The 24,856-nt window shown below is 55.4% G+C and overlaps 3 protein-coding genes across 5 annotated transcripts in view; 2 read left to right on the top strand and 1 right to left on the bottom strand.

Moving 5' to 3' along the window:
- Positions 1–1,977: 1,977 nt before the first annotated feature.
- LDLRAP1 (low density lipoprotein receptor adaptor protein 1) lies at positions 1,978–11,765 on the top strand. Of its 3 annotated transcripts, none has more exons than XM_059488574.1 (9): positions 1,978–2,128; positions 3,480–3,622; positions 4,667–4,779; positions 5,520–5,634; positions 8,868–8,940; positions 9,029–9,112; positions 9,495–9,622; positions 10,172–10,206; positions 11,305–11,765. In XM_059488574.1, exons 1-9 carry the CDS (start codon positions 2,044–2,046, stop codon positions 11,441–11,443), a joined length of 915 nt encoding a protein of 304 aa, XP_059344557.1. In that variant the 5' UTR covers positions 1,978–2,043; the 3' UTR covers positions 11,444–11,765. The 3 variants fall into 3 exon arrangements, with proteins under 3 accessions (XP_059344557.1, XP_059344556.1, XP_059344558.1); XM_059488573.1 differs by having other exon boundaries at positions 9,492–9,622; XM_059488575.1 differs by lacking the exon at positions 1,978–2,128 and adding an exon at positions 3,107–3,266 and having other exon boundaries at positions 9,492–9,622.
- Positions 11,766–16,869: 5,104 nt separating this feature from the next.
- On the bottom strand, positions 16,870–23,643 carry LOC132083678 (basic salivary proline-rich protein 2-like). The gene is made up of 7 exons (XM_059488499.1): positions 23,334–23,643; positions 21,898–22,529; positions 21,727–21,807; positions 20,788–20,874; positions 20,609–20,727; positions 17,356–17,495; positions 16,870–16,952 (listed from the first exon to the last, which is right to left on the bottom strand). The coding sequence occupies exons 1-7, from the start codon at positions 23,641–23,643 to the stop codon at positions 16,870–16,872; spliced, it is 1,452 nt and encodes a 483-aa protein (XP_059344482.1).
- The window catches only part of MAN1C1 (mannosidase alpha class 1C member 1), a 51,764-nt gene continuing 49,244 nt past the window's right edge, over positions 22,337–24,856 (top strand). The window contains exons 1-2 of the mRNA XM_059488554.1: positions 22,337–22,564; positions 23,286–24,208. Of these exons, the coding sequence (XP_059344537.1) occupies positions 23,642–24,208 (567 nt within the window). The 5' untranslated portion in view covers positions 22,337–22,564; positions 23,286–23,641. The remainder of the gene's footprint in view (positions 22,565–23,285; positions 24,209–24,856) is intronic.

The raw sequence follows: 24,856 nt of genomic DNA, 5'->3' as shown, positions 1-24,856 counted from the left end.
AATCTGCCCCTGGGCATGCAGGGCAAGAATGGGAAAAAGGGAGAAAATATCAGCTTGGAGGGAGGGAAATGCCATCACAAGTGCAGGAGCATAGAGGGCAGCACTGATGGGTGCCCCCACAGGTTTCTGGGTGGCATCACGGGGTGCTCGTGGCTCTCACGGGGGTCAGGGGAGCTCCCCTGGCACCCTGATAAATCCCCTGTGCCCCAGCCTGGCAGGGAAAGCTGCCCAGGGCTGCCCCAGCAGCACAGGAGAGATGGGGAAAGTGGAGGTGAAACCTTTCCCTAAGGAAATCACAAAAACCAGGAGATGGGGTTGCAGGGTCTCGCCATGAAAACTCAGCTCTTTATTTTAATATTTTAATATTTTAATATTTTAATATTTAACATTTCCCTGCGCGCTGGTGCTCCTGCCCTGCCCCAGCACTGCCCTGGCTGTGAGCTGGGTGTGACAAATAAATGAGATTTGTGCAGAGCTCGGACAGGAGCGCAGTGCTCCTGGGACAGGACATGCCCTGAGCGCCCCAGCACGGGGGTTTCGCCCCCATTTTCCAGCGTGCATTAAAAGCGGGGGTGCTCCAGTTATTTCCTCTCCCAGCTGATGTTTTACCCTGCCGTATTTTTATCTTCGCTGCGTTATGTAACGAGATGTGCTGGTGTCAGTCTGGGAGCTCCGGCGCTGTCAGTAAAACTAATCCAGTTTACCACAGGCCTGAATTCCTCGTGATAAAGAGCAGAATTAACCCAAATGAGGGCCTGAGCTCCTGGTCCCTCTCTTCTGACCCTGGCAGAAGGAATTCCAGCCAGCACAGAACTGTTCCAGCCAACTCAGCTGCATCCTTGGGGTGTGCCAGGGGAGTTTGCACATCTGTGCCTGCCTGAAGCTTTGGGAGGAGCTGCAGGAGGAACGAGCCTCCCTCAGGGCTCAACTCCCCTTTCCCAGACTGCTTCTGTTTCCCAAACTTCTCCCCTTCCACAAACTGCTCCCCGTCCCTTTGGGGTTTCACCTCTTCTTTTTTATCCTTTAATTTCAGAAAGCCTGTGAGGGCTTTATTCTCCATTCAGAGCAGGTGGTGACACCTTGGTGACAGACAGGACACCCCAATATCCCACCCCAGCCCGGGTCACCAAACCCCTCCTGGGGCAAACTCAGCTTTTTTGGGGTCACCTGGGCATGGAGAGAGCAGAGGGGGGTCCTTACCCTGAATGTGACTGGGCAAGGGGGGGATCCCTGCAGAGCTGCACCCCACAGTGTAGGGAGGAGGGATTTGGGGCAGGATCCGTGGGGGGAAGCAAATCCTGATTTTGGGGGGCACCCCCAGGCCCTGGGTGTGGCTGAGTCGTGATGTCCCCACGGTGCTGTCGGACCCAGGGTCCCCGAAGAGCTTTGGGGACCCCGAGGAGCTTCAGGGACCCTGTGGAACTTTTGAGTCCCCACAGAGTTTTGGGGACCCTGCTCAGCTTTTAGGTCCCCCGAGGAGCTTTGGATACCCTGCAGAGTTTTGGGGACCCTACACAACTTTAGGGACCCCACACAGTTTTTGGGACCCCGCAGAACTTTTGGGATCCCACAGAACTTTTAGGTCCCTGTGGAGTTTTGGGGACCCTGCAGGAGTTTTGGGACCCTGAACAACTTCAGGGACTCTGCACAACTTTAGGGACCCCTCACAGTTTTTGGGACCCTGCATGGCTTTAGGGACCCCGAGGAGCTTTGGGTCCATGTGGAGCTTTGGGGACCGCGCACAGTTTTTGGGACCCTGCAGAACTTTTGGGTCCTCGCGGAGTTTTTGGGAACCCTGCACAACTTTAGGAACCCTGCACAACTTTAGGAACGCTGTACAGCTTTAGGAACCCTGCACAACTTTGTGGACCCCGCGCAGTTTTTGGGACCCCGCCGCGCTCCGGGCCCCGGGGCGGGGATGGGCGTGGCACAGGGCGTGGGGCGCTGACGTCATCGCTAATTTGCATGGCCCCGCCCCCGGACGCGGTCAGCGCTGGCGCCGCAGGAAAAGTTTGCGGCGGGGCCGGGCCGGGCCGGGCCGGGATGGACGCGCTCAAGTCCGCGGGCCGGGCCCTGCTGAGGAGCCCCAGCGTGCACAAACCGTCCTGGGCCGGCGGGCGGCACAAGAGTGAGAGCCGAGACCCCGCTCCCTGCCCCGGGTCCCACTCCCTGCCCTGAGCCCCCGATCCCTGCCCCGCTCCCTGCCCCGGACCCCGCATTCTGCCCCGGGCCCCTCATCCCGCACCCCGCTCCCTGGCCCGGGTCCCGCTCCCTTTCCCGCACACCGCACTCCGCTCCCGGCCCCGCATCCCGGCCCCGCTCCGCCGCTCCCGTCCCTGTCCCTTCCCCTCGCTCCGCGCTGTCCCGGCCCCTCTGTCCCCTGTCCCCTCTCTGCCCCCGGCCCTCTGCTCTCTCTCTCCGCCTTCGCTTTCGCTCTCTCGTCGCTCTTTTTTCACTTTCAGCCCCACTTTTTGCCGCGCTGTTCGCTCCGCCCCGCTGCGCTCCGCGCTCCTTGCGCCCCTTCCCGTGTCCCCCTGTCCCCGTGTCCCACTGTCCCCGTGTCCCCCTGTCCCCGTGTCCCACTGTCCCCGTGTCCCCCCGTGTCCCCGTGTCCCCCCGTGTCCCCCAGCCCGGGCCAAGGGCCGGAGCCCGCCGGGCGCGCCGTGACCTCGTCCCGCTCACAGATCGATGCCCCCGTGGCGAGCGGCCACCGGGCCCTGCCGGGGGGGGCACCGGGCCCGGGGGGAGCCACCCCGAAGCCCCCCGGTGACACCGAACCCGCGGCTGTCCCTGATCCCGTGGGACCGACCCGGCCCGAGTCACACCGGGACAGGGGATGGGCAGTGGGGGGACACGAACGGGCTGGCCTGGGGACACCTGTGGGGCTGTGTGACACCTGTGGGGCTGTGTGACACCTGTGGGGCTGTGTGACACCTGTGGGGTGGCTGTGTGACACCTGTGGGGCTGTGTGACACCTGTGGAGAGGCAAAGCCCCCGAGCTGCCCATCCCTGCTGGCTCCTGGGTGGAATTTCAGGTTTAGGAACCCCCACCTGATTCTCACCTTGGCCCCACACCTGTCCCTGTATTTCGAGCCCTCCTTTTCCCCCGGCACTTTGGGGAGCAGTTGCGTGGTGGTTTCTAAGGGGAGAGCAGAGCCCTCTGCTCCTGGGGGGCTCCTCAGGGCTGAGGGGGATCATTCCCCTCACCTGGCTCCCAGCAGCTGCCCGGGATTAGCAGCAAATCCCATTTTATCCTCCTTGTGTAGGTGAGCAGGGTCAGGGCACGGGGTGGCTCCCAGGTGAGCTGGGGGCTCCTGAAGGGTTTGGTGTGCAAAACGTTTTGGGGTTTGGTGTGACTCGTGGAAAACGTTCTGGGGTTTGTTGTGCTGCCTTGGAGAGCTGCAGGGGAGGCTCCCAGGTGAACCCCTCAGTGCTGCTGCTGTGAGTTGGTGATTCCAGAACCTTCCGTGTGTCCCCAGAGCTGCCTGAGAACTGGACAGACACGAGGGAGACGCTGCTGGAGGGGATGCTCTTCAGCCTCAAGTACCTGGGCATGACCCTGGTGGAGCAGCCCAAGGGAGAGGAGCTCTCTGCAGCCGCTGTCAAAAGGATCGTGGCCACCGTGAGTGTCCCCAGCTGTCCCCAAGGGTCACCAGGTGTCCCCAGGTGGCCCTGATGGCCCTTGGGAGGGTCCCACGGGGAGGAGTTTCAGAGCTGCAGTGGGGGAAATTGGGATTGAAGCTCCAGAGGGGATTGGGATTGCAGCTCCATGGGGTGGGGATTGCATCTCTAGGGAAATTGGGATTCCATCTCCAGGGGAGATTGGGATTTGCAGCTCCAAGGCAATTGGGATTGCAGCTCCATGGGGTCGGGATTGCAGCTCCATGGGGAAGTTGGGATTTCACCTCCAGGGAAATTGGGATTGCAGCTCTAGGAAGGGTCAGGATTGCAGCTCCAGGACGATTGGGATTGCATCTCTAGGGAAATTGGGATTCCATCTCCAAGGCGATTGGGATTTCAGCTCCAGGGGAATTGGGATTGCCACTCCAGGGGGATTGGGATTTCAGCTCCATGGGGATGGGGCTGCAGCCCCTCCAGGGCTGTGGGTGGCCCTGCAGACAGTTCCAGGCTCTGGCAGCCCCTGGTTCCAGCCCGGGCCAGCCTGGAGCGTGCTGAGCTCCTGTGATAAGCTGGGGTGTGTGAGGAGGCTCTGACCTGCTGCATCAGCCTGCCCCGGGCTGGGTCAGGGCAGGGACAGGTTTGGAGCACGGCCAGGGCTGCTCTGGGCTTCCCTTCCAGGGTTTGGAGGGCACAGAGAGGGACAGGGAGCAGGACAGGAGCAGCCAGCACAGCTCTGTCCCACTGGGGCCTCAGAGGGGTGGAATTCCTGGGTCCCCCAATTCCCAGCTCTCCTCCAGTTCATTCCCCTGATTCCCAGCCCTTCTCCAGAACATTCCCATCCCATTCCCAGCCATCTCCCCAATTCCCAGCCCTCCTCCAGTTCATTCCCCCAATTCCCAGCCCTTCTCCAGAACATTCCCAGCCCATTCCCAGCCCTCCTGGCAGCAGAGCCAGCCCTGCTGAGAGCATCCCCAGCTGCTCCCACACCCCTGGAGGTGCCAGTGGTCAAACCCTGGGTTTCTCCTTCCCTCTCTCCCTCCCCAAGGCCAAGGCAAGTGGGAAGAAGCTGCAGAAGGTGACGCTGAAGGTGTCGCCGCGGGGGATTGTGCTCAGGGACAGCAGGAGCAGCGAGCTCATCGAGAACATCTCCATCTACAGGTGGGTGCTGGGGCTCTGCTGGGCCTCCCTCCCACATCCCCTGAGCTCGGGGAGCATCCTGAGCATCTGCAAACCCCAAACCTGGGTCCCAGCCCAGCCTGGGCACCCCTGCATCACCTCCTGCCCCTGCCCTGAGCCTCAGGGTGAAATCCCAGGCTGAGCACAGCTCCTTTCTCCTTCCTCACCCTCCAGGGAAACCTTCTGAGCACAGCAGTGTGAGGTGCTGCTCTGCTGGAAGCTTCCCTTCTCTAGCCTGTCCTGTCCCACTGTGTGGAAAAGACATTTCCTCTTCTTTTCTCTCTTCTCTCCTCTTTTTTCTTTCTTCTCTCCTCTTCTCTTCTCTTCTCTTCTCTTCTCTTCTCTTCTCTTCTCTTCTCTTCTCTTCTCTTCTCTTCTCTTCTCTTCTCTTCTCTTCTCTTCTCTTTTCTTTTCTCTTTTCTTTTCTCTTCTTTTCTCCTTTTCCCTTTTCTTCTCTCTTTTCCCTTTTTTTCTCTCTTTTCCCTTTTCTCTTTTTTCTCTTTTCTTTTCTCCTTCTCTCTTTTCTTTTCCCTTTTCTTCTCTCTTTTTCTCTTCTTTTCTCTTCTCTCCCCCCTCTCCCTGTGCTGCCCATGGATCTCAGCCCCTGCCCATCCCACCCTGGTGCCCTCCCCGTGCCGTGCAGCCCCTGTGGCAGCCCTGGAGCACCGAGCCCACCCCAGAGCCCACCCCAGAGCCCACCCCGGGCTGTTCCTGCGTTCCAGGATCTCCTACTGCACCGCAGACAGGGCCCACGACAAAGTGTTCGCCTACATCGCGCAGAGCCAGCACAGCGAGAGCCTCGAGTGCCACGCCTTCCTGTGCCCCAAGAGGAAAATGGTCAGTGAGGGCTGGGGGGAAGGCTCAGCACTGCCCGGCCCCTCGTCCCAGCCGGGGTTGTGCCCTTGGGGCCGTGAGCTGGGCCTGCAGCGGTGCCTGCCCCGGGGACGCTCCCTGTGCTGCTGCAGCCCCAGAGCCTTGGGCAGAGCTGGGGCAGGAGCGGCCCAGGGGACCCTGCTGGGGCTCCCTGCCCTGCCCTGGCACATCCCCGCGGGGTTTGGGGACACCCGTGCAGCTGGGGCTGTGTGACCGCGTTCACAGGGGTCTGGGGATGAGGGAAGAGACGAGGGTCTGACTCCGTGTTTTATCTATCAATTGGTTTATTATTTTGTTATATATAATACATTAAAATTAGACTAAAAGAATGGAAGAAGGGATTTCATCAGAAGGCTGGCTAAGAATAGAAAAAGAAGGAATGATAACAAAGGTTTGTGACTGAACAGAGAGTCTGAGCCAGCTGGACAGTGATTAGCCATTAATTAGAAACAACCACATGAGACCAATCCCAGATGCACCTGTTGCATTCCACAGCAGCAGATAACCATTGTTTGCATTTTGTTCCTGAGACCTCTCAGCTTCTCAGGAGATAAAAATCCCAAGGAAAGGATTTTTCATGAAATGTGTCTGTGACATCAGGAGAGGCTGCCTTGTGCTGGGGAGGGGGGCTCAGCTCAGATTTGGCTGTGGGAGTGTTTGGGGTGGGCTCAGAGCACAGATTTGGCTCTGGGAAGGAATTGAGGTGGGCTCAGAGCCCATCCCAGACTCATTCCCACATCCAGCTCTCTGCTCTGAGCCCTCCTGGACCTTTCCCTGCTGTTCCAGTGCCCCAGGAGGGGAAGGGACCTGGTGAACCTGGTCCCCAGCAGCATCCCCGTGCCTGGAGCTCTGCTCACATTCCCTGCCTCTCCCAGCTCCTTTTTTCCCCCTGGGGACAATAATGGCAGCCACAAGTTGTCTCTCCTGTGCTCCCACCCTGGCACGGCCGAGATAAGCCTCAGTCTGCAAATTAAAATTTAAATCTTCCTGCTGCTAAAGGAATTATCTCAGTGCTGCATCAGCTCCGTGCATCCCCCTGCAAATAAAGTTCTCCAAGGCCTTTTGTGGCAGAAAAACTGGGGATAATTTCCTTTTTCCTGCTCTGTGAAGTGCAGGAAGATCCTGCTGCTGAGGTGATCCCTGCTCCCAGCCTGGAGCCAGGGCAGGGGCTCTGGGTGCACCACAGCTCCCAGGCACAGCCATGTAATTAGCCCATATTTTTAGTTCCTTGGTAATTCTCAACAGTGGCTGGGCCTATTAAACTTGATTCAGATGTGACAGCTTAAATTGTAAACAGCTGTGAGGAGTTTCATACTTAATTACCATATTTAAGGTTTTTTTTTTTTTTTTTTGCCATAGAACATTAGCACTCCCATCAGGGATGGAAAGAGCTCAAATATCCCAGTGAGCCCTCCTGGTGCCAGCCTTGACTGGCACTGCTGGTTCTGGGGGTCCCCTTGTCCCCCCTGGATGGTTTTGGGGGTGCTGTGCCCTGTTTGTGTCCCCCCCATGTCCTTGGGGGCTGCCAGTGCTTTCAGTAATTTCAGTGATTGATTTCAGAGATCTCAATGATTGATCTCAGTGGTTTCAGTGATTGGTTTCATTGATTTCAGTGGTTTCAGTGAATTTATCTCAGTTATTTCAGTGATTTCAGAGATCTCAATGATTGATCTCAGTGATCTCATTGATCTCAGTAATTTCATTTATTTCAGTAATTTCGGTGATTTATCTCAGTAATCTCAGTGATTTCATTGATCTCAGTGATTTCAGAGATTTCAGTGATTGATTTCATTGATTTCAGAGGTTTCAGTGGTTGATCTCAGTGATGTCATTGATCTCAGTAATTTCAGTGATCTCAGAGGTCTCAGTGATTGATCTCAGTAATTTCAGTGATTGATTTCACTGATTTCAGTGGTTCCAGTGATCTCAGTAACTTCCATAATTTCAGTGATTGATCTCAGTTATTTCAGTGATTTCAGAGGTTTCAGTGACTGATCTCAGTGATTTCATTGGTTTCATTAATTGATCTCAGTAATTTCAGTGATCTCAGAGGTCTCAGTGATTGGTCTCAGTTATTTCATTGATTTCAATGGTCTCAGTGATTGATCTCAGGGATCTCAGTGGTTTCAGTGATATCATTGATCTCAGTGATGTCAGTGATTGATCTCAGTGATTTCAATGATTTCAGTGATCTCAGTAATTTCAGTGATCTCAGTAATTTCAGTGATTGATCTCAGTGATTTCAGTGATCTCAGTGATTGATCTCAGGGATCTCAGTGGTTTCAGTGATCTCAGTGATTGATTTCAGTTATTTTAGTGATTTCAGTGATTGATCTCAGTAATGTCAGTGATTGAGCTCAGTAATTTGATTGATTTCAGTGGTTTCAGTGGTTGATCTCAGGGATCTCAGTGGTTTCAGTGATCTCAGTAATTTCAGCGATTTCAGTGATTGATCTCAGTTATTTCAGTGATTTCAGAGGTTTCATTGATTGATCTCAGTGATGTCACTGATCTCAGTGATGTCATTGATCTCAGTGATGTCAGTGATTGATCTCAGTGATGCCATTGATCTCAGTGATGTCATTGATTGATCTCAGTGATGTCATTGATCTCAGTGATGTCATTGATTGATCTCAGTGATGTCATTGATCTCAGTGATGTCAGTGATTGATCTCAGTGATGTCATTGATCTCAGTGATGTCATTGATTGATCTCAGTGATGTCATTGATCTCGGTGATGTCATTGATTGATCTCAGTGATGTCATTGATCTCAGTGGTGTCAGTGATTGATCTCAGTGATGTCATTGATCTCGGTGATGTCATTGATTGATCTCAGTGATGCCATTGATCTCAGTGGTGTCAGTGATTGATCTCAGTGATGTCATTGATTGATCTCGGTGATGTCAGTGATTGATCTCAGTGATGTCACTGATCTCAGTGGTGTCAGTGATTGATCTCAGTGATGTCATTGATCTCGGTGATGTCATTGATTGATCTCAGTGATGCCATTGATCTCAGTGGTGTCAGTGATTGATCTCAGTGATGTCATTGATTGATCTCGGTGATGTCAGTGATTGATCTCAGTGATGCCATTGATCTCAGTGATGTCAGTGATTGATCTCAGTGATGTCATTGATCTCAGTGGTGTCAGTGGTCGATCTCAGAGCTCTGAGCCTGTCCTGCTGTGTGTCCCCAGGCCCAGGCTGTCACCCTGACCGTGGCCCAGGCTTTCAGGCTGGCCTTTGAGTTCTGGCAGGCAGCAAAGGAAGGTGAGTTGGAGTTTGTGTCCCTGTCCCTGCTGTCCCTGCTGTCCCTGCTCCCTGCAGGCAGTGGTTCATGGCCTCTCCTGTTGTGCAGAGAAGGAGAAGAGGGAAAGGTCCATCCTGGCAGCAGAAGGGACGAGCAGCCCCAGCTCAGCAGCTCCTGCCCACCCTGGCACAGGTGAGTGAGGCACAGGGTGGGGAATTGTCCCTGAGCAGGAATGATAACAAAGGCTTGTGGCTGGGACAGAGAGTCCGAGCCAGCTGGGCTGTGCTTGGCCATTAATCAGAAACAACAACATGGGCCAATCCCAGATCCACTGTTGCATTCCACAGCAGCAGACAATCATTGTTTGCATTTTGTTCCTGAGGCCTCTCAGCTTCTCAGGAGGAAGAATCCCAAGATAAGGATTTTCCATAGAAGAGTCTGTGACACCTGAGTGTCCTCAGGGCTCAGATCCGGGTCCATCCTGCAGGGCTTGGATGCGGGGAGGTGATTCCTGCAGGGAGGTGATTCCAGCAAACAGGTTTGGGTATTTCTCTGTTCTCTGCCCTCACAGCAGCCCTGGGGAAGCTGCTGGACCTGGAGGAGCCGGGCAGGGCCCCCCTGGGCAGCAGCCCCGAGCCCCCAGCCCTGGACAACAGCAGCTTTGGGCCCAGCAATGCCTCCGTCAACAACAACCTGGAGTGGGTAAGGGACAGCCGGGGGGGCCAGGGCCAAACTGGGCCAAACTGGGAGCTCGGGGGGGCCTGGGCTGCTCAGGGAGGGTCACAGCTCAGGGTCAGCTCCCTCCTGGCAGCAGGGATGGGAGGGTCAGGGGGGAATTTACATCCCTGTGCTGAAATAAATAACATGTACTGCCCTCCTGGGTGGATCTGGGGCAGGCTCAGCCCCTTTGGGGCTGATTTGGGGGTGAATTGATCCCTGTGCTGCCCTCCTGGGTGGATCTGGGGCACGCTCAGCCCCTTTGGGGCTGATTTGGGGCTGATTTGGGGCTGATTTGATCCCTGTGCTGCCCTCCTGGATGGATCTGGGGCAGGCTCAGCCCCTTTGGGGTGCAGGAAGGGCCGAGCCCCCGAGTTGCCCTTTCCCTGCAGATTGCAGAGGAGGTGGCTGAGGCACTCAGAACCCAGCAGACAGAGATATTTCTTTGTGTGAGTGCAGAGCCAGGTCTCTAAATGCACTTCTGTGCAGCTCTCTTAGCAACTACTTGTCTCTCTTTTTGATCTCTCCACAAAGGAGATGGATGATGGTCTGGACGAGGCGTTCTCAAGGTAATTCTCAAACTCTCAGCCCTCCCTCGAGGTAATTCTCAAACTCTCATCCTTCCCTGCAGTTCAGCAGGGGAGCAGCCCCAGAGCCCTGGCTGTTCATAATGGCTCTTAATAATGGCTGTGTGTTAATAATAAGTAAAATAATTACTCTGTGTTTATTTTACTCTGTGCCTTACTGTCTATTACTATGCATTACTCTCTGTATTACTCTGTTTTACTCTGTGCATTACTCTATATTTATTTTACCCTGGCATTACTCTGTGCATTACTCTGTGTTTATTTTACTCTTGCTTTACTCTATATTTTATTATACTCTGTGCATCACTCTGTATTTATTTCACTCTGTGCATTTCTCTGTTTATTTTACTCTGTGCATTACTCTCTGTATTACTCTGTATTTATTTTACTCTGTGCATTACTCTCTGTATTACTCTGTATTTATTTTACTCTGTGCATTACTCTCTGCATTACTCTGTGTTTATTTTACTGTCTGCATTACTCTGTATTTATTTCACTCTGTGCATTACTCTGTATTTATTTTACTCTGTGCATTTCTCTGTTTATTTCACTCTGTGCATTTCTCTGTGTTTATTTCACTCTGTGCATTTCTCTGTATTTATTTCCCTCACTGTTTCTCTGCATTTATTTCACTCTGTGCATTTCTCTGTTTATTTCACTCTGTGCATTTCTCTGTGTTTATTTCACTCTGTGCATTACTCTGTGTTTATTTCACTCTGTGCATTACTCTGTGTTTATTTCACTCTGTGCATTACTCTGTGTTTATTTCACTCTGTGCATTTCTCTGTTTATTTCACTCTGTGCATTTCTCTGTATTTATTTCCCTCACTGTTTCTCTGCATTTATTTCACTCTGTGCATTTCTCTGTGTTTATTTCACTCTGTGCATTACTCTGTGTTTATTTCACTCTGTGCATTACTCTGTGTTTATTTCACTCTGTGCATTTCTCTGCGTTTATTTCACTCTGTGCATTTCTCTGTATTTATTTCCCTCACTGTTTCTCTGTATTTATTTCACTCTGTGCATTTCTCTGTATTTATTTCCCTCACCGTTTCTCCGTTTCCCACCTCTGTGCCCCAGGCTGGCCCAGTCCAGGACCAATCCCCAGGAGCTGGACACGGGGCTGTCGGCGCAGGAGGCTGCAGAGGCTCTGTCCCCGCTGCACTGGGGCCAGCTGGAGCCCAGCCCGGCTGAGCAGGACGATCTCTTCATGTTCTGAGGGCCCCAAACCCTCCCTGAGCCCCTCTGGGACCCTCCAGGGCCCCCACACTGCCGGGTGCCACAGCCCAGCTCAGACCAAAGCTTCAGAAACCCAGCGTGGAATTTTGTACCTTGCTCTCACCCAAACCACAGGATGCTCTTGGACCGATTTACTCGCAGTTTACAAAAGGTGTGGGGCTGTTCCTCCTGCAGGCACCGCCACAACCCTCTGTGGGTGCAGACGCAGCTCTGGGTGTCACCAGTGCACCCAGCCTGGCACAGCTCTGGGTGTCACCAACCCATCGTGGGATGCAGACACAGCTCTGGGTGTCACCAACCCATCGTGGGATGCAGACACAGCTCTGGGTGTCACCAACCCATCGTGGGATGCAGGCACAGCTCTGGGTGTCACCAACCCATCGTGGGATGCAGACACAGCTCTGGGTGTCACCAACCCATCGTGGGATGCAGGCACAGCTCTGGGTGTCACCAACCCATCGTGGGATGCAGGCACAGCTCTGGGTGTCACCAACCCATCGTGGGATGCAGACACAGCTCTGGGTGTCACCAACCCATCGTGGGATGCAGGCACAGCTCTGGGTGTCACCAACCCATCGTGGCCCAGCACAGCACCTGCGTGGCCAGGGAGGGTCTGCAGCAGCTGCTGGCAGTGTGACAGCACAGAAATCAGAGGGAGCAGCGCTGGTGCTTTGTGCCCGTGGCACTCTCACTGCTGTCACTCACTCACCCCAGCGGGTCCCAGCTCCTGTTTAACCCAAAGACTTTTGTAACTCAAAGAAGTTTTGCACTTTAACGCTTGGACTGAAAGCAGCGCTTGGAGCGTCAAGGTGGGCAGTGCCTGGAGCTCTCCTCAGAAGCTTTTCACCCAAAAAGAGCCCCCCTGGCAGTGCTGCAGCTCTGGCTCCAGGCTGACTCCGGGTCCCAAACTCCAAAGTTGGCTTTAACAGCAAAACCAGCAGGGAGCAAAGGTTTGGTTTGGGATTCTGCTGGGAAGGGCAGCTTGGGAGGAGCAGCAGGGGCACAGCTCCACGTTCCCAGCTCGGACTCCTCCTGCCCCGAATCCATGTGGATGGGATGGGGTCAGGCAGCAGCAGTTCTGGTGCCCAGTGGTGCTCCCACCCCTGTCCCTGACAGCTCCAGGGGGCTCAGGAAGCTCCATCTACCCCTGGGGCTGGAACCAGCCACGGAGGTACAGCTTGTGCTAATTCGAGATTGGGTTTAACCATCCCAAACAGCCTCACTGACACCTCTCATGTTTGTGGCCTTACGTGAAGTGTACTAATCTGTTTTATAGATTTGTAACTCGGGTTTGAAGCACTAATTCATTCCCCTGATAGCTCTTTAGAACTCCCTCAGAACTGCTCACAGAAAGGAAGGAAAACCCTCTGAGTCAGCTGCAGAGTTCATTAGGGAGCAGCTGAGTGGCTCTGCCTTAGGTTGGAGATGTTTTTTCCCCAAAGTGTGAGTGTGGGAAGGTGTTGGGGGTCTCTCTGATGGAACCTGTGCTCTGTGGGCTCTGCAGGGAGCAGCTCAGAGCAGTTCCAGGTCCTGGCAGGGCTGTGCCCATGGGTGCCTCAATCCTGGGGGCAGCAGCTCTCGCCAGGACCCTGGGATGGGTGAGGAGCACATCCTGCTCTCCTCTGGAACCTGGGATGGGTGAGGAGCACATCCTGCTCTCCTCTGGAACCTGGGATGGGTGAGGAACTCATCCTGATCTCTGGAACCTGGGATGGAGGGTGAGGAACTCATCCTGCTCTCCCAAGACCCTGGGATGGAGGGTGAGGATTCCCCTGTCCTTTCCTAGAGCAGCACATGCTGACATTCACAACACTATCTCTGTGTGTCCAGAGTGTTTTGTTTTGTTTTGTTTTTTAAGAAAACCTGATGCTGTAAAGAATTTTCTGCACTGAGGGGAATAAAAACTCTGCCTTTTTTTTTTTTTTTTTTTTGCAGGCTCTGTGCTGGGTGATTTTATTTATTTCCCCTGTGGTGGTTTCTGTGTCTCTGGGTTCAGCCTGGCCCCGGTGTGTGGCAGGATGGGATCAGAAAGGTCCTGGGGGTGATTCCAGGGGGGCTGAGCTGGATCTGCTCCCAGGGGATGCTGAGGGACTGGAGGGGACACAGAGGGACACAGAGGGACGCAATCCCAGTGTCCATCCCAGTGTCCCACCCCCATTCCCAGTGTCACATCCCAGTTCCCATCCTCATTCCCAGTGTCACTCCCAGCGTCCCATCCCCATTCCCAGTGTCCCATTCCCAGTGTCCCACCCCCACTCCCAGTGTCACATCCCAGTGTCCCATTCCCAGTGCCCCATCCCCATTCCCAGTGTCCCATCCCCTCTCCCAGTGTCCCATCCCAAATCCTGTCCCAGTGTCCCATCTCCCCACTCCCATCCCCATTCCCAGTGTCCCATCCCCATTCCCAGTGTCCCATCCCCTCTCCCAGTGTCCCATCCCCACTCCCAGTGTCACTCCCAGTGTCCCATCCCCATCCCAGCCCGTCACCAGCCCCTCCTCGGTCACAGCCCCCGTTCCCAGGTGTAATTAATGCAGCAAATGAGTAAAGACTGGAATCTGCTCCCAAGTGCCAATTTTATCCCTTCTCCAGGGCTGTCACAGCTCCAGTCAAACTGACAGCAAGGAATAAAACACTTGCGTCTCTGGCATTTTTTATTACTTTTAATGTGGTTTTTTTTTTGGTGAGTTACTGGAAATTTAAATTATAATGGTATGCTTCACTTAAAGAAAGTATCCATAGCAACAGAACATCTAAATTATTGCAGGCTGATCACTTCCCTGCTGGAGTCACATCTCACTCCTCTCACAGGCACTCCCAGAGGTGCAGCATTTTAACAGAGGTTTGGGTTTTTTTAACCTTTTTTTGCAAATAAACAAGAGAACACACAGCATTTCTCCATCAGTGCAATACCTACAGGGAGACCCAAAGGGAGCAAGTGCTTTTGTTGTCCAGACAGGAGGGGCTCCAGGCTTGCTCTGCAGTCAGAGATTTCTCCTCTGAGTCTGGGGTTATTCCATGTGAAACTGGGGGATTTCTGTCCACTTCAGGTGCTGGAAATTCTCCTGACCAGGAGAAAGCAGCAAGGGGAGATTGTCACATTCATATTTTCTGGAAAAAATCCCTTTGCCCAGGATTTCGCTCCCGGGAAGCTGAGAAGCCTCAGAGAAAAATGAAAACAATAATTACCTGATCTGCTTCTCCTGTGTTTTGCTGCCTTGGAATGAGTTTAAAAAGGAAAACAATAATTACCTGATCTGCTTCTCCTGTGTTTTGCTGCCTTGGAATGTGTTTGGGGATTGTTTACCCACAGGTGATTGTTTCATTGGTTTCATGTGAGTTGTTTTCACTCTTTGGCCAATTGGGGCCAAGCTGTGTCAGGACTCAGGAGAGAGTCACAAGTTTTCATTATTATCTTTTTAGCCTTCCGTCAGTATTCTTTGAATAGAATAGAATAGAATAGAATAGAATAGAATAGAATAGAATAGAATAGAATAGAATAGAATAGAATAGAATAGAATAGAATAGAATAGAATAGAATAGAATAGATCAGCCTTCTGAGAGCATGGAGTCAAATTCACCATTCCTCCCTTCATCAGGGCACCCCGCAAATACAGTAAGAGATCAGGAACATTCTTGTTTGATTCTGGGTTTATGGGTTTATTTCTATTTTATTCTTTCCAAATTCCTGCTTGACAGGACAAAGGGGGATGGGTGACAGCTCAAAGAAAGTGGGATTAGATGAAATATTAAGGAGAAATCCTCTGCCCCTGGGTCCCTGGCAGTGGCCCAGGCCAGGCTGGAGCACCTGGGGCAGTGGGAGCTGTCCCTGCCCACCCAGGGCTGGGAATGAGATGATTTTTAAGGTCCCTTCCCACCCAAACCACTCCATGATCCCCCAAAAAACAACTCCAGCAGCTGCTTGACATTTAAAGGCAATGGGGGAGAGAACACCCAGGTATTTTGCTCCCACCATCCATCGCTGAATTTTGGGCTGGAGCAGTCACAAATTCCCACTTTTAAAAGATTCCTTCACTTTAATCACAGCAAAACTCGAGTGCTGCACGCCCCGAGCTGTCACACGTGAGAAACAAACTCGCTGGGAGGAACAGAAATGTGTTTTTTTCCATTCCAATCTCAATTATGGGAATCAAATGCGTCATGTGGATCAATAGTAGGTTGAGATTGCTCAGCCAGAAAGAGTTCAGATATAAAAAGCTGCAGCTGAGAGGCTTCCTGAAAGCTCATGTATTATTGCAAGGGAGATGGTGACAGTGAGCAGTGCCTGCAGTGTCCCCTGGACAGCTCAGGGGAGAGCAGAGCTTTAATTGGGGTCCTGTGTGTAGGATCCTGAGCCCAGGCAGATTTTACCCTGCCCAGGATTTGCCTTTGATGTCCCCTGGTTCCCCCTGCCCTGTGGAGCACTGCCAGGCCATCCTGACCTGTATCTCTGCAAAAACCTGCAGGGCAATGAGGCAGCATGAAGACACATTAAATATTTTTAATCATTTAACATTTCTAGAACAGGAGCTGGTGTGCAGAGAAGTGGCCGTGGCTCGGCCAGCCTAAAGGAAAATGTTAAAAAAGCAGGAAAAGGTGTCAGGATTCTTTGGGTGATTGGGTTTGTTTGTAAGGGAGGCTCCATGTCCATGGGAAAGGAGGGGCTGCAGATTTTGGGGTGACCAGGGTGGCAGCAGTGACAGGAGCCATCTCCTGTCAGTGACTCTCAGACCAGCTTGGCTTCAGGTGTGAGTTAAAAACACAGCACAGAAGGTGGGTGGTGGAAGAGGGATGAGAATGATGCAAAAAATCTGCTGGACCTGCAGATCCAGCTCAGGTTTGGGACTCTCAGCTCCTGGGAAATCACCTGGGACAGGAACCTGCAATTTCGTGGTTGGTGCATGAGCCAGAGGATGACCCAGCTGGAGTCAGGGATTTCTACTGAGCATGGATCGCTCCCAGCCCTGCAGAACCAGAGCTGGGCTGGCGCTGCCCAGCTCCCCCCCAGCTGTTCCACATCAGCTCAGCTCTCCCTGCCCACAGCTTCCCCAAATCCACCCAAATCCCTCCCCCCAGAGGAGCCAAATAAACCCCAAAGCCGGGGCTGCGGGTTCTGCGGAGGATTTGTCTCCCATGGTGTGGCTGTGGGATGGGGATTTGCTTCTTGAGTGGGGCCAGATATGATATTTGGCATTTATGTTTGAGGCTCTGATGGATCCCGAGACCCATCAAACGAGCTCCAATGACAGTTTAGGGCTCAGTGGCTTGGCCAAACGTGATTTTGTGTGGCAACAGGCAGTGCTGGGCAGGCAGGAGCTTTGCTTTCGGGGGACGGCAGAGGCTGGGTTTGTTTTTCCATGCTGGTTCAGCACGGTGAGCCAGCCGGCAGCTGGGGCTGTATATCACCGTTAAATCGGGGACGGTCTGGCAGGATCTGGGTCAGCTGCTCCTCTGTGCTCCCGGTGATATTTCGAGCGGGGCTGACTCACGGCTGCGGAACGCGGTGGGAGAGGTGGGAGCTGCGGTAACTCACGGCTGAGAGCATCGGGCCGGGGAGCGCTCCGTGCCCGGCTGAGCTGCTCGGAGCCGGGCGATGCCAACCCAGCCAGCCCCGGGCACGCTCCGAGCGCTGAGGGATGCTCTGGGCACAAGCCGTGCCCTGTGCCAGCAGCCTCACCATCCCCAGAGCTCTGTGCGTGTGTCCTCAGTCCCCTCTGCCGTGCCACCACCCCTCGCAGGGATGCAGGCGAGTCCTGCCCTCGGACTGGCACCGCTGCCGCCGTGCTGGCAGTGCCAGCCGCGGTGAAATGGCACCGAATGCGTCTCTTCCGAGCGATTAAACCCGCTCAGAGCCCGGCGTGGCGCTGGGAAATGCCCGGGCTGAGCATCCCCACCTGCCCGCAGCGACAAAGGCTCCTTGTAACGCTGATTCAAAGCTGCCTGTCCTGCAGGGCTCGGGCTTTGTCTGGTTTGGGCCGTCTCAGGGAGGTGCCGGAGCGATAACACAGCGAAATACCCGGAGAGGAGCTCCTGGCTGCGGTGAGAATGGGTAACCTGGGGGAGACACTCTCAGCATCCCTCTGCCTGTGCAGGGATGCTCGAGGTGTCACCGAGGCCACTCACAGCCCCCAAACGCGCTCAGGGCTCACCAAACACAGGGACAGGGACAGGGCACTGCCCCGGGCAGGGGCTGCTCAGCCGGGCTGAGGCTACAAGGAAGATTTTTTTTGGGGTTTTTAATGTGGATTAGGCATAGCCCCGTGTGCAGTTTTCAAGGAGGGAAAGGAAAGGTGAAATCTGAGCGGGTCTGCGGGAGATTGGTCATTCCAAGGGATCTCAGGGAATGAGGAGTCTGAGCTGGGGCCACACAGAGACACCAGGAAGGGAAAACATTTCCCCGCTTCACACCAGCACCTTAAAGTTATTTCATTTCCTCCCGACCCAGGAAAAATTGAAAGGACATTTCTGAAGGCACCTGGAGGATCAAACCCCCCTCTTGCAGCAGCAGCAGCAGCAGGGGCTGTGCTGGCACAGTGCCACCAGTTCAGGCACTGGGAATGCTGGAAACCCGCCGTGTGAGCTCCCAGAGCTGTGCTGAGCTCCCTCCAGGCTCTGGCTGTGTCACAGGACGTGTTTGGCCTGAGGATGCCACCAGGAACACCAGACTGGCACCGTGACAACAGCTCAGTGCCGGGGTTAAATTTAGAGCAGACAGTGACTCACCCCAGGCAGCTCGGGGTGACCTGTTCCTCAGGTTGGGACACCTGAACTTCACCCTCAAGGTGACTGCACAGAGCCCTCTCCTTGTCTCGGGGAGCTCTACAGCTCAGCAGCAGCAGCTGAAGGGGGTTTGGGCACCCAGGGAAAAGCTGGGCTTGTTTTGCTTTCACCGAGTTCCTCCCTGATTTATCTTCGGGTCTGAGCTGCATTTCCTGCCAGGTGAAGTCTTTGGCTGGAAATTATTCTTAGACCTTTCCCACCTGGGATCTTCCTTCTGAAGCCATCTAAAACGGGCTGGTGCTCCACATTCACAGCATTCCTCTGGCCCTCTCCTCGTTCCAGCAGGGCAAAGTGGAGCACAGGAGTTCTGATGGTGCTGATTTTGATGGAAAAACAGGGAAAAATAGCTGCAGCCTGCTCCATTAGTCACCTGGTGTTACAGGGAAGCAATAAACTGGGAATGTTCCTGCTCTCTCCTCCATGCACCTTCTGTTGTGTTGCTGCTTTTGTGCTGGTTTTCAGCGTCTTTGATATTTTCCCTGGCACACAGGAGGGAAGATTGCTGAGATGTAGACCTTTACCATAATTAAGCAAGATTCCTCCTCTTGTGAGAGCTTGTTCCTACACAATTCTGGGCTGAGGGACTCGGATTGGGTTGTTATCTCAGATGTGAATGGGTTTTTTCCCTATTCTGGGATGGAACAGGAGTCTGGCTGAGGTGCTGGGGTTGGCATCGTGCAAATGTCTCTGTTGGAATTCTCAGACTGAACAGAAATAATCCTTCACCTTCCTCAAATCCCCTCTCCCTTGAGGAAACCTCACACAGCAGAGAGGCTGCATTTTGTCTCATCATTATTGAAAAACCAACCCCAAACCAGCCCAAGAAAACCCCTCAAACCAAAGCTGCTCTGTTCCTGTAGTGGTCCCTTGATCTTCTTAGGGAAGGCCCAGGATGGGAAAGGTTGGGCAGCTCTGCTTCCTAAGAGGATTTGGGGGCATCAGGGAGGATAATAAATAAAAATCAACAGCAGAGAGCGAAGCAGAGGGAGGATAAAGCAGCCAGTTGTGAGCAAAGCACAGGGCTGTGCCTCGCTCCTCATTCCAGGCAGCAGCTCTGGAAAACTTGGAGGCTTATCTTTTAATTAGGTTAAATTAGGAAATCTTTTTGTTTTGCTTTTTTTTTTTTTTGTGTTTAGCATAACATTGTCTTGGAGGTAAAAGCTTGGAATTGGAAGGTTCTCCAGATTAGGTTAAATTAAGATATTATGCTTCTTAAAGAAGACAAAGCATTGTCTTCAAGGTAAATGTTTAATTACATTTCAAAAACAATTTTGTCTGTGCAATAATAAGACAGAGCCCAGCTCTGCCCGTGACTGCAATTCCAGACAGAAGCCAAATAAATTGAGAAATTGCTGCTGAAGGAGTTAGGAGGCAGAGTGTAATTACTGGGGAAATGGGGGTCCTGTTGCATTATGATTCTTGGTTTTTTAGCAGCTCTGGAAGAAATAATTTAAAGAAAATTACTTTCCTTTTTTTTTTTTTTCTTTATGGGCGTAAGAAAAATAGAATTTAATATCCACCTTTCTGTGAGGAAGCAAACTACAGAGTGACAGATAACACCCAGGGCAAAGGAGTTTGGCCCAATTATTGCACTCGAGCCTCCAGACCATGTTTTAGAGAGCCTCGGTGTTTATTCCTCTCCCAGAGCAGAAAACATTTCTGGTTCTGGCTGTGGGGTAAGTCCCAGGGCTGGAACGTGGATCCAGAAAGCTTTTCTGGCTCCCAGATGGGGATTTTTGGGCATCACAGCCATGAAAGGATGGAGCAGGCAGAGGGAGAGAGGCTCAGGGGCAGAGCCAGGAAAGAGGGGGAAAAGGGAAGGGAAAGGAAAGGGACAGGGAAAATGGAAAGGAAACCAACCCAACAGTGAGGGATGGGGATGGAAAAATGTGGAGAGGGGAAAGGAGAAGGCAGAGGAAGGAAGGAAGGGAAAGGAAGGAAGGCAATGAAAGAAAGGAAGGGGGGAAAAGGAAGGAAAGGAGGGCAAAAAGGAAACCAACCCAATAACCCAGCCTTGCTCCCGCGTGGTGCAAAGGGATGTGAACACGTCCCCAGAGCAGGGCAGCCCCAGCGTGCAGAGCAGACACAGAATCTGTGCTGATAGCTACTACAAAGCGCAGGCAGTGACAACAAACCCTGCTGGGGCTGCCAGCCGTGACAGGGAGGGATCCCCTCCCTCCTTCCTTCCCTCCCTGCCGGGGAACAAGCTGGGCTGACAGAACAAGGAGCCATCTCCCTGGAGCAGCTCTGACATCCACAGCCCCGTTTGCGCCTCAGCTCCGCAGCCCGAGCTCAGCAGCCTGCTGGGAATGGGGGCTCCTGATGCTGGGGATGGATCCTGGCTGCTCCCACCTGGCTCTGCCTCACCTGGGCCAGCAGGGAGGATGGCCGGCCGTGGGCCATGGCGGCCATGGTGCCCTGTGGGCCGCGGTGACCATGGCGGCCATGGCCTGTGGTGCCCACAGCTCCTTCACGCTCAGCAGGCCCTGCCTCCAACCGCAGAGGGAATAAAAGCAATTTCAAACCCAAGCCATCCATATGCAAACCTGTGGTGGCCATGGTGCCCTGTGGGCCACGGTGACCATGGCGGCCATGGCCTGTGGTGCCCACAGCTCCTTCACGCTCAGCAGGCCCTGCCTCCGACCGCAGAGGGAAAATAAGCAATTTCAAACCCAAACCATCAAGATGCAAATCCTTTTCAGAGGGTGGCCACCTTCAAGGTCCACCAGGCAGGCACCGGAGCTGAAAGCATCATGATTGTTTGGGTTTATTTGACTAAACCTGCAGCAGCTGTGGAGCTGTGAGGAAGGTGAAGAGGGAGGATGCCCAGCTGGAGGTCAAGGGCAGCTCCACAATCCGGTTGTGCTGCCTGCTTTATGCCCCTCAAAGCAGTTTAAAGCAGGGAAAATGACAATTTTAGTATGGCTCTGACTCTCAGAGATATGGGCCCTGCAGCAATCAGCTCAGGTATCTGTCCCCCGCGGTGCTGCTTATTGTGCAGCAGGCACACACCGAGCACACAAACTGCAGATGATTTCTTTCCTTTCCTCGCAGTTCCAGCTCCTTTCCAGCCTACAAAATGTTCCCTTTTAGCTCTTCCAAGTTTAGTCACAGCCGTTCTCCGGTGGCTGCGTTTACCCTTTCCTGGGAGCCTCATCCTGCCCCCTTCCCGCATCCAGCTATTCCTGAGGGGTTCCAGATGCCTCCGGCGGTGGGTGATGCCCTTTTCTCCCTTTCATTGCTAATTCTGCAGGTTTGAGGGTGTTTTTTGTAACATTTATTAGCTGAAACTCTGATTCCTCATCTTCACCGCTGGTATGGTATTAGCTCACAGGGTCACTCAATTTACCTGGTGAGAAATTGAAGGATAAGGTGTGGATTCAACAATTTGGGATTAAGAAGTGCTTCATGGCACTTGAACATGGGCTTGTATAAAGCAGAAAAGGGGTTCCCAAGGCACTCCAGCCCCTCTCCAAAACTCCCACTCCTCTCCTCATGCCAGGCAGCGAGGCAGTGCCCCCCAGGGCAGTGGCACCCGCAGGGTAGGGAGCCCCTCGTGGGGGGATCTGTGGGTAAATCGGTCCGTCAGAGCCCTTACAGTGTGGGAGGATAGGAATGAGTGACAACGGCAGCACGCAGACCCACGAACCCCTCACAGCCTCTGGAGCTGCCGCGTGCCCGCAGCCGCTTTTTAAAGTAGCGGCGCCCCCCCCCCCGCCAATCGCAGCGCGGACGGGGCGTTCCTCGCGGCCAATGGGAGGCGGTGGCTGGAGGAAAGGGGCGTGGCCAACCCTCGCCGAGCTCGAGCCGGGCGACTGTGGTAAACAAGGGGGCGGAGCCCACGGCTTCCCTGTCGCGGGCAGCAGCCAATGGGTGATCGCAGGGGTGGACAACCAGCCAATAGCGCGCGAGGGTGGGCAGAGCCGCGCGCTCTGATTGGCTGGCGCGGCGGCGGAGTGACCGTTGGCGGGAGGGGGCGCGGCGGGGGCGGGGCCGGGCGCTGTCGCAGTGAGCGGCGGCGCGGGAGGGGCTCCGTGCGGGCACCGGGCAGCGCTGCCCCGCCGGTCCCCGCGCCCGGCACGGGGACGGCCAAAACCCCAGCCTGGCCCGGGGCTCGCGGCAGTCAGGCGCTTCCCTCGTGCGGGCTCGGATGGGCAGCGAGAGGAGCTGTCCCCTGGAGAGCGCAGCATCTTCCCTCTCCTACTTGAGCGGGCATCCGTGAGCGCTGGCAGCAGCGAGGGGCTGTCGCTTTTGGGATGAGCGGGCAGGACTGAGAAGATTTTGCTCGCTGCAGGAGCCAGAGAGGCTTGGATTAGTCCGAGGGTGAGTAGACAGCGCTGGGGGTGGGAGAGCGTCCGCCCCAGCGGGTGTGACGGCGCTCGGGGGCAGCGCTGTCCCTGCCCGCAGGAGAAGGGGCGATTTGGGCATCGCACGGAGGGGTTTAAGCCGCGTCCTGCCGGCTTGCGGGGTCTGAAAGTTGAGCTCTGGCTCTTCGGCAAGGAGAGGATTTGTGGGGGGATATGGATAACTAGCAGGCAGAGATTTGGGAGAAAATTGCCGGGATCTATTAGGCAAAACCAAACCCCGTAGATTTAATTTTTTTTATTACTGTTTTTTGCCTCGAGAAGCTCAGCCCGTGCCGAGCTTTCCGCATGGGTGGTTTGCAGCCCCATCGTCCCCAGCCCGGCGCGGGCGAAGGCAGCTCCTGGCAGGGAAGCGGAGCAGCCTGGTCCCTGTCTGTGTGCGCTGTCCCAGGGCACCCTGTTCCTCCTGGGGTGTCCCGGAGCACCTCCTTCCCCCCGGGGTTCTCCCCCTTGTCCCCCGGGCTGCCCCGCCAGCACAGCCCGGCATCCCGGCGCTGGATGGGAGATGGTGCAGAGCTCAGAGCTGCTCGCAGACAGGAGAGTTGATGCCAAGTCCGGACAGAGGGAACCGAACTAGTGCCGCTGGAGGGTGGGGGACCGGCCGGGGACAAAGGCTCGTCTCGTCGGCCGCATCCCCGGCGGTGCTGAGTGACCGCGCTCTTGTCTCCCCCGCCTCGCAGAAATGCTGCAGCATGAACCCACCGCCGCCTAGAGAGACGGGCTCGCACCGCCCCGGCGCCGCTGCCTGAGCCAGCCCCGGAGCACCGTCCGGCCGGGAGCCCGCACCGGGAGCAGCCCAGCCCAGCCCAGCCCCGCTCCGCCCGGCCCCGGCGGGATGCGCTCGCCGCCGCCTTCATGCCGGCAGGGGGGACGCTGAAGCGCCGCTCCGCCCGGCCCGGAGCCACCCACGTGCGGTCCCCGCTGAAGGCGGCCGGTGCAGCCCAGGGCGGGCCCCGCTGAGCGTTCGGCCGCAGGAGGCAGCGGCGGCCCCCGGCGCGGCGGCGGGTCCCGCCCGGCGGCCGCGATCCGGTGCCCCATGGTGGTGCTGCGGAAGCTGCCGGGCATGCCGGGCTGGCCGGCGGCGCTGGGGCTGCGGCTGCCGCAGAAGTTCCTGTTCCTGCTCTTCCTCTCGGGCCTGCTCACGCTCTGCTTCGGGGCCCTGTTCCTCCTGCCCGATTCCTCCCGCTTCAAGCGCCTCTTCCTACCCCGCCGGGCCACCGCCTCCGCCTCCTCTTCATCCTCCGCCTCCTCGTCCTCAGCCTCCTCCTCCTCCACCCGCGATACCGACCTGCCCCGCAGCCCCCCCGCCGCCGCCGAGCCCCGCCACGCCAGCCCCGCGGCCCCGCGCCGCCTGCGGGAGAAGCTCCGCACGGCCGCCCGCATGGCCGGGCCGCCGGCCCGCACCGCGCCCGGCTCCCGGCAGCAGGTGCAGGGCGGCGAGAGCCGAGCCCAGCCCGCCAGCGCCGCGCCCCCGGCCCGGGAGACGCGGGCCCCGTTCCGCTTCGACTACGAGCGGTTCCGCCGGAGCCTCCGGCACCCGGTGCGGGGCGGGCGGAGCGGAGAGGACCCCGAGACCCGCGCCCGCAGGATGAAGATCAAAGAGGTGGGTGAGGAGCAGGCAGCGCTCCCGGCCGAGTGCCGGCTCAGTCCCTCCATAGCCCCCTCAGGCAGCCTCACCTCAGTGCTCACATCCCCCTCAGGCGGCCTTCACCTTGCTTCGCCTCCTCACAGCATCGGCTCCCCTCAGGTGTGTGTCCCCTCAGCCATGTCCCCGTCAGACCTCATCTCCCCTCACGAGTGTATGTCCCCTCAGCCATGTCCCCATCAGACCTCGCCTCCCCTCACAGGTATGTGACCCCTCAGTCCTCACCTGCCATTAGCGGCCGCATCTCCCCCTCAGTCAGTCCTTGCCTCCCCTCACAGCCACATCGCCCTCAGCAACCCTTGTCCCCTCTCACAGCCATGACCACCCTCAGTTTTTGGTTCCGTGTCCACCTCAGCCCTCATGTCTGGGTCCCCCCTCAGGCAGCCGCAACCTCCCCTCACAGCCATGTCCTCCTTCAATCCGCTGTCACCTCCCTTCACAGCCACGTCCCCCCTCAATTTGCTGCCACCTCTCCTCACAACCATGTCCCCCCTCAGCCATCACCTCCCCTCAGCCGTGTCCCCCTCCTTGCTCCTTTTCCCAAGGAGGGTGGCAGGAATTGGGGTGTCACTTTCTGGGGGAGTGTCCCTGTCACTGCCTGTGTGT

The sequence above is a fragment of the Ammospiza nelsoni genome, chromosome 25 (genome assembly GCF_027579445.1).
Source record: "Ammospiza nelsoni isolate bAmmNel1 chromosome 25, bAmmNel1.pri, whole genome shotgun sequence".
NCBI classification, from domain to species: Eukaryota; Metazoa; Chordata; class Aves; order Passeriformes; family Passerellidae; genus Ammospiza; species Ammospiza nelsoni.
This window is presented reverse-complemented; position numbering and strand designations above follow the sequence as displayed.

What these genes read in the sequence shown, in the direction of transcription:
- LDLRAP1 (XM_059488573.1), top strand. Translation starts at nt 2,044, where the DNA reads ATGGACGCGCTCAAGTCCGCGGGCCGGGCCCTGCTGAGGAGCCCCAGC. An exon ending in TCAAAAGGATCGTGGCCACC is followed by an intron (nt 3,623 to 4,666) that starts GTGAGTGTCCCC and finishes TCCCTCCCCAAG; the next exon opens with GCCAAGGCAAGTGGGAAGAA. An exon ending in GAGAACATCTCCATCTACAG is followed by an intron (nt 4,780 to 5,519) that starts GTGGGTGCTGGG and finishes CCTGCGTTCCAG; the next exon opens with GATCTCCTACTGCACCGCAG.
- LOC132083678 (XM_059488499.1), bottom strand. Translation starts at nt 23,643, where the DNA reads ATGGGGCACCGGATCGCGGCCGCCGGGCGGGACCCGCCGCCGCGCCGG. An exon ending in CATCCTCCCTGCTGGCCCAG is followed by an intron (nt 17,496 to 20,608) that starts GTGAGGCAGAGC and finishes TTCTCACCGCAG; the next exon opens with CCAGGAGCTCCTCTCCGGGT. An exon ending in GCCTTTGTCGCTGCGGGCAG is followed by an intron (nt 16,953 to 17,355) that starts GTGGGGATGCTC and finishes CGCGTTCCGCAG; the next exon opens with CCGTGAGTCAGCCCCGCTCG.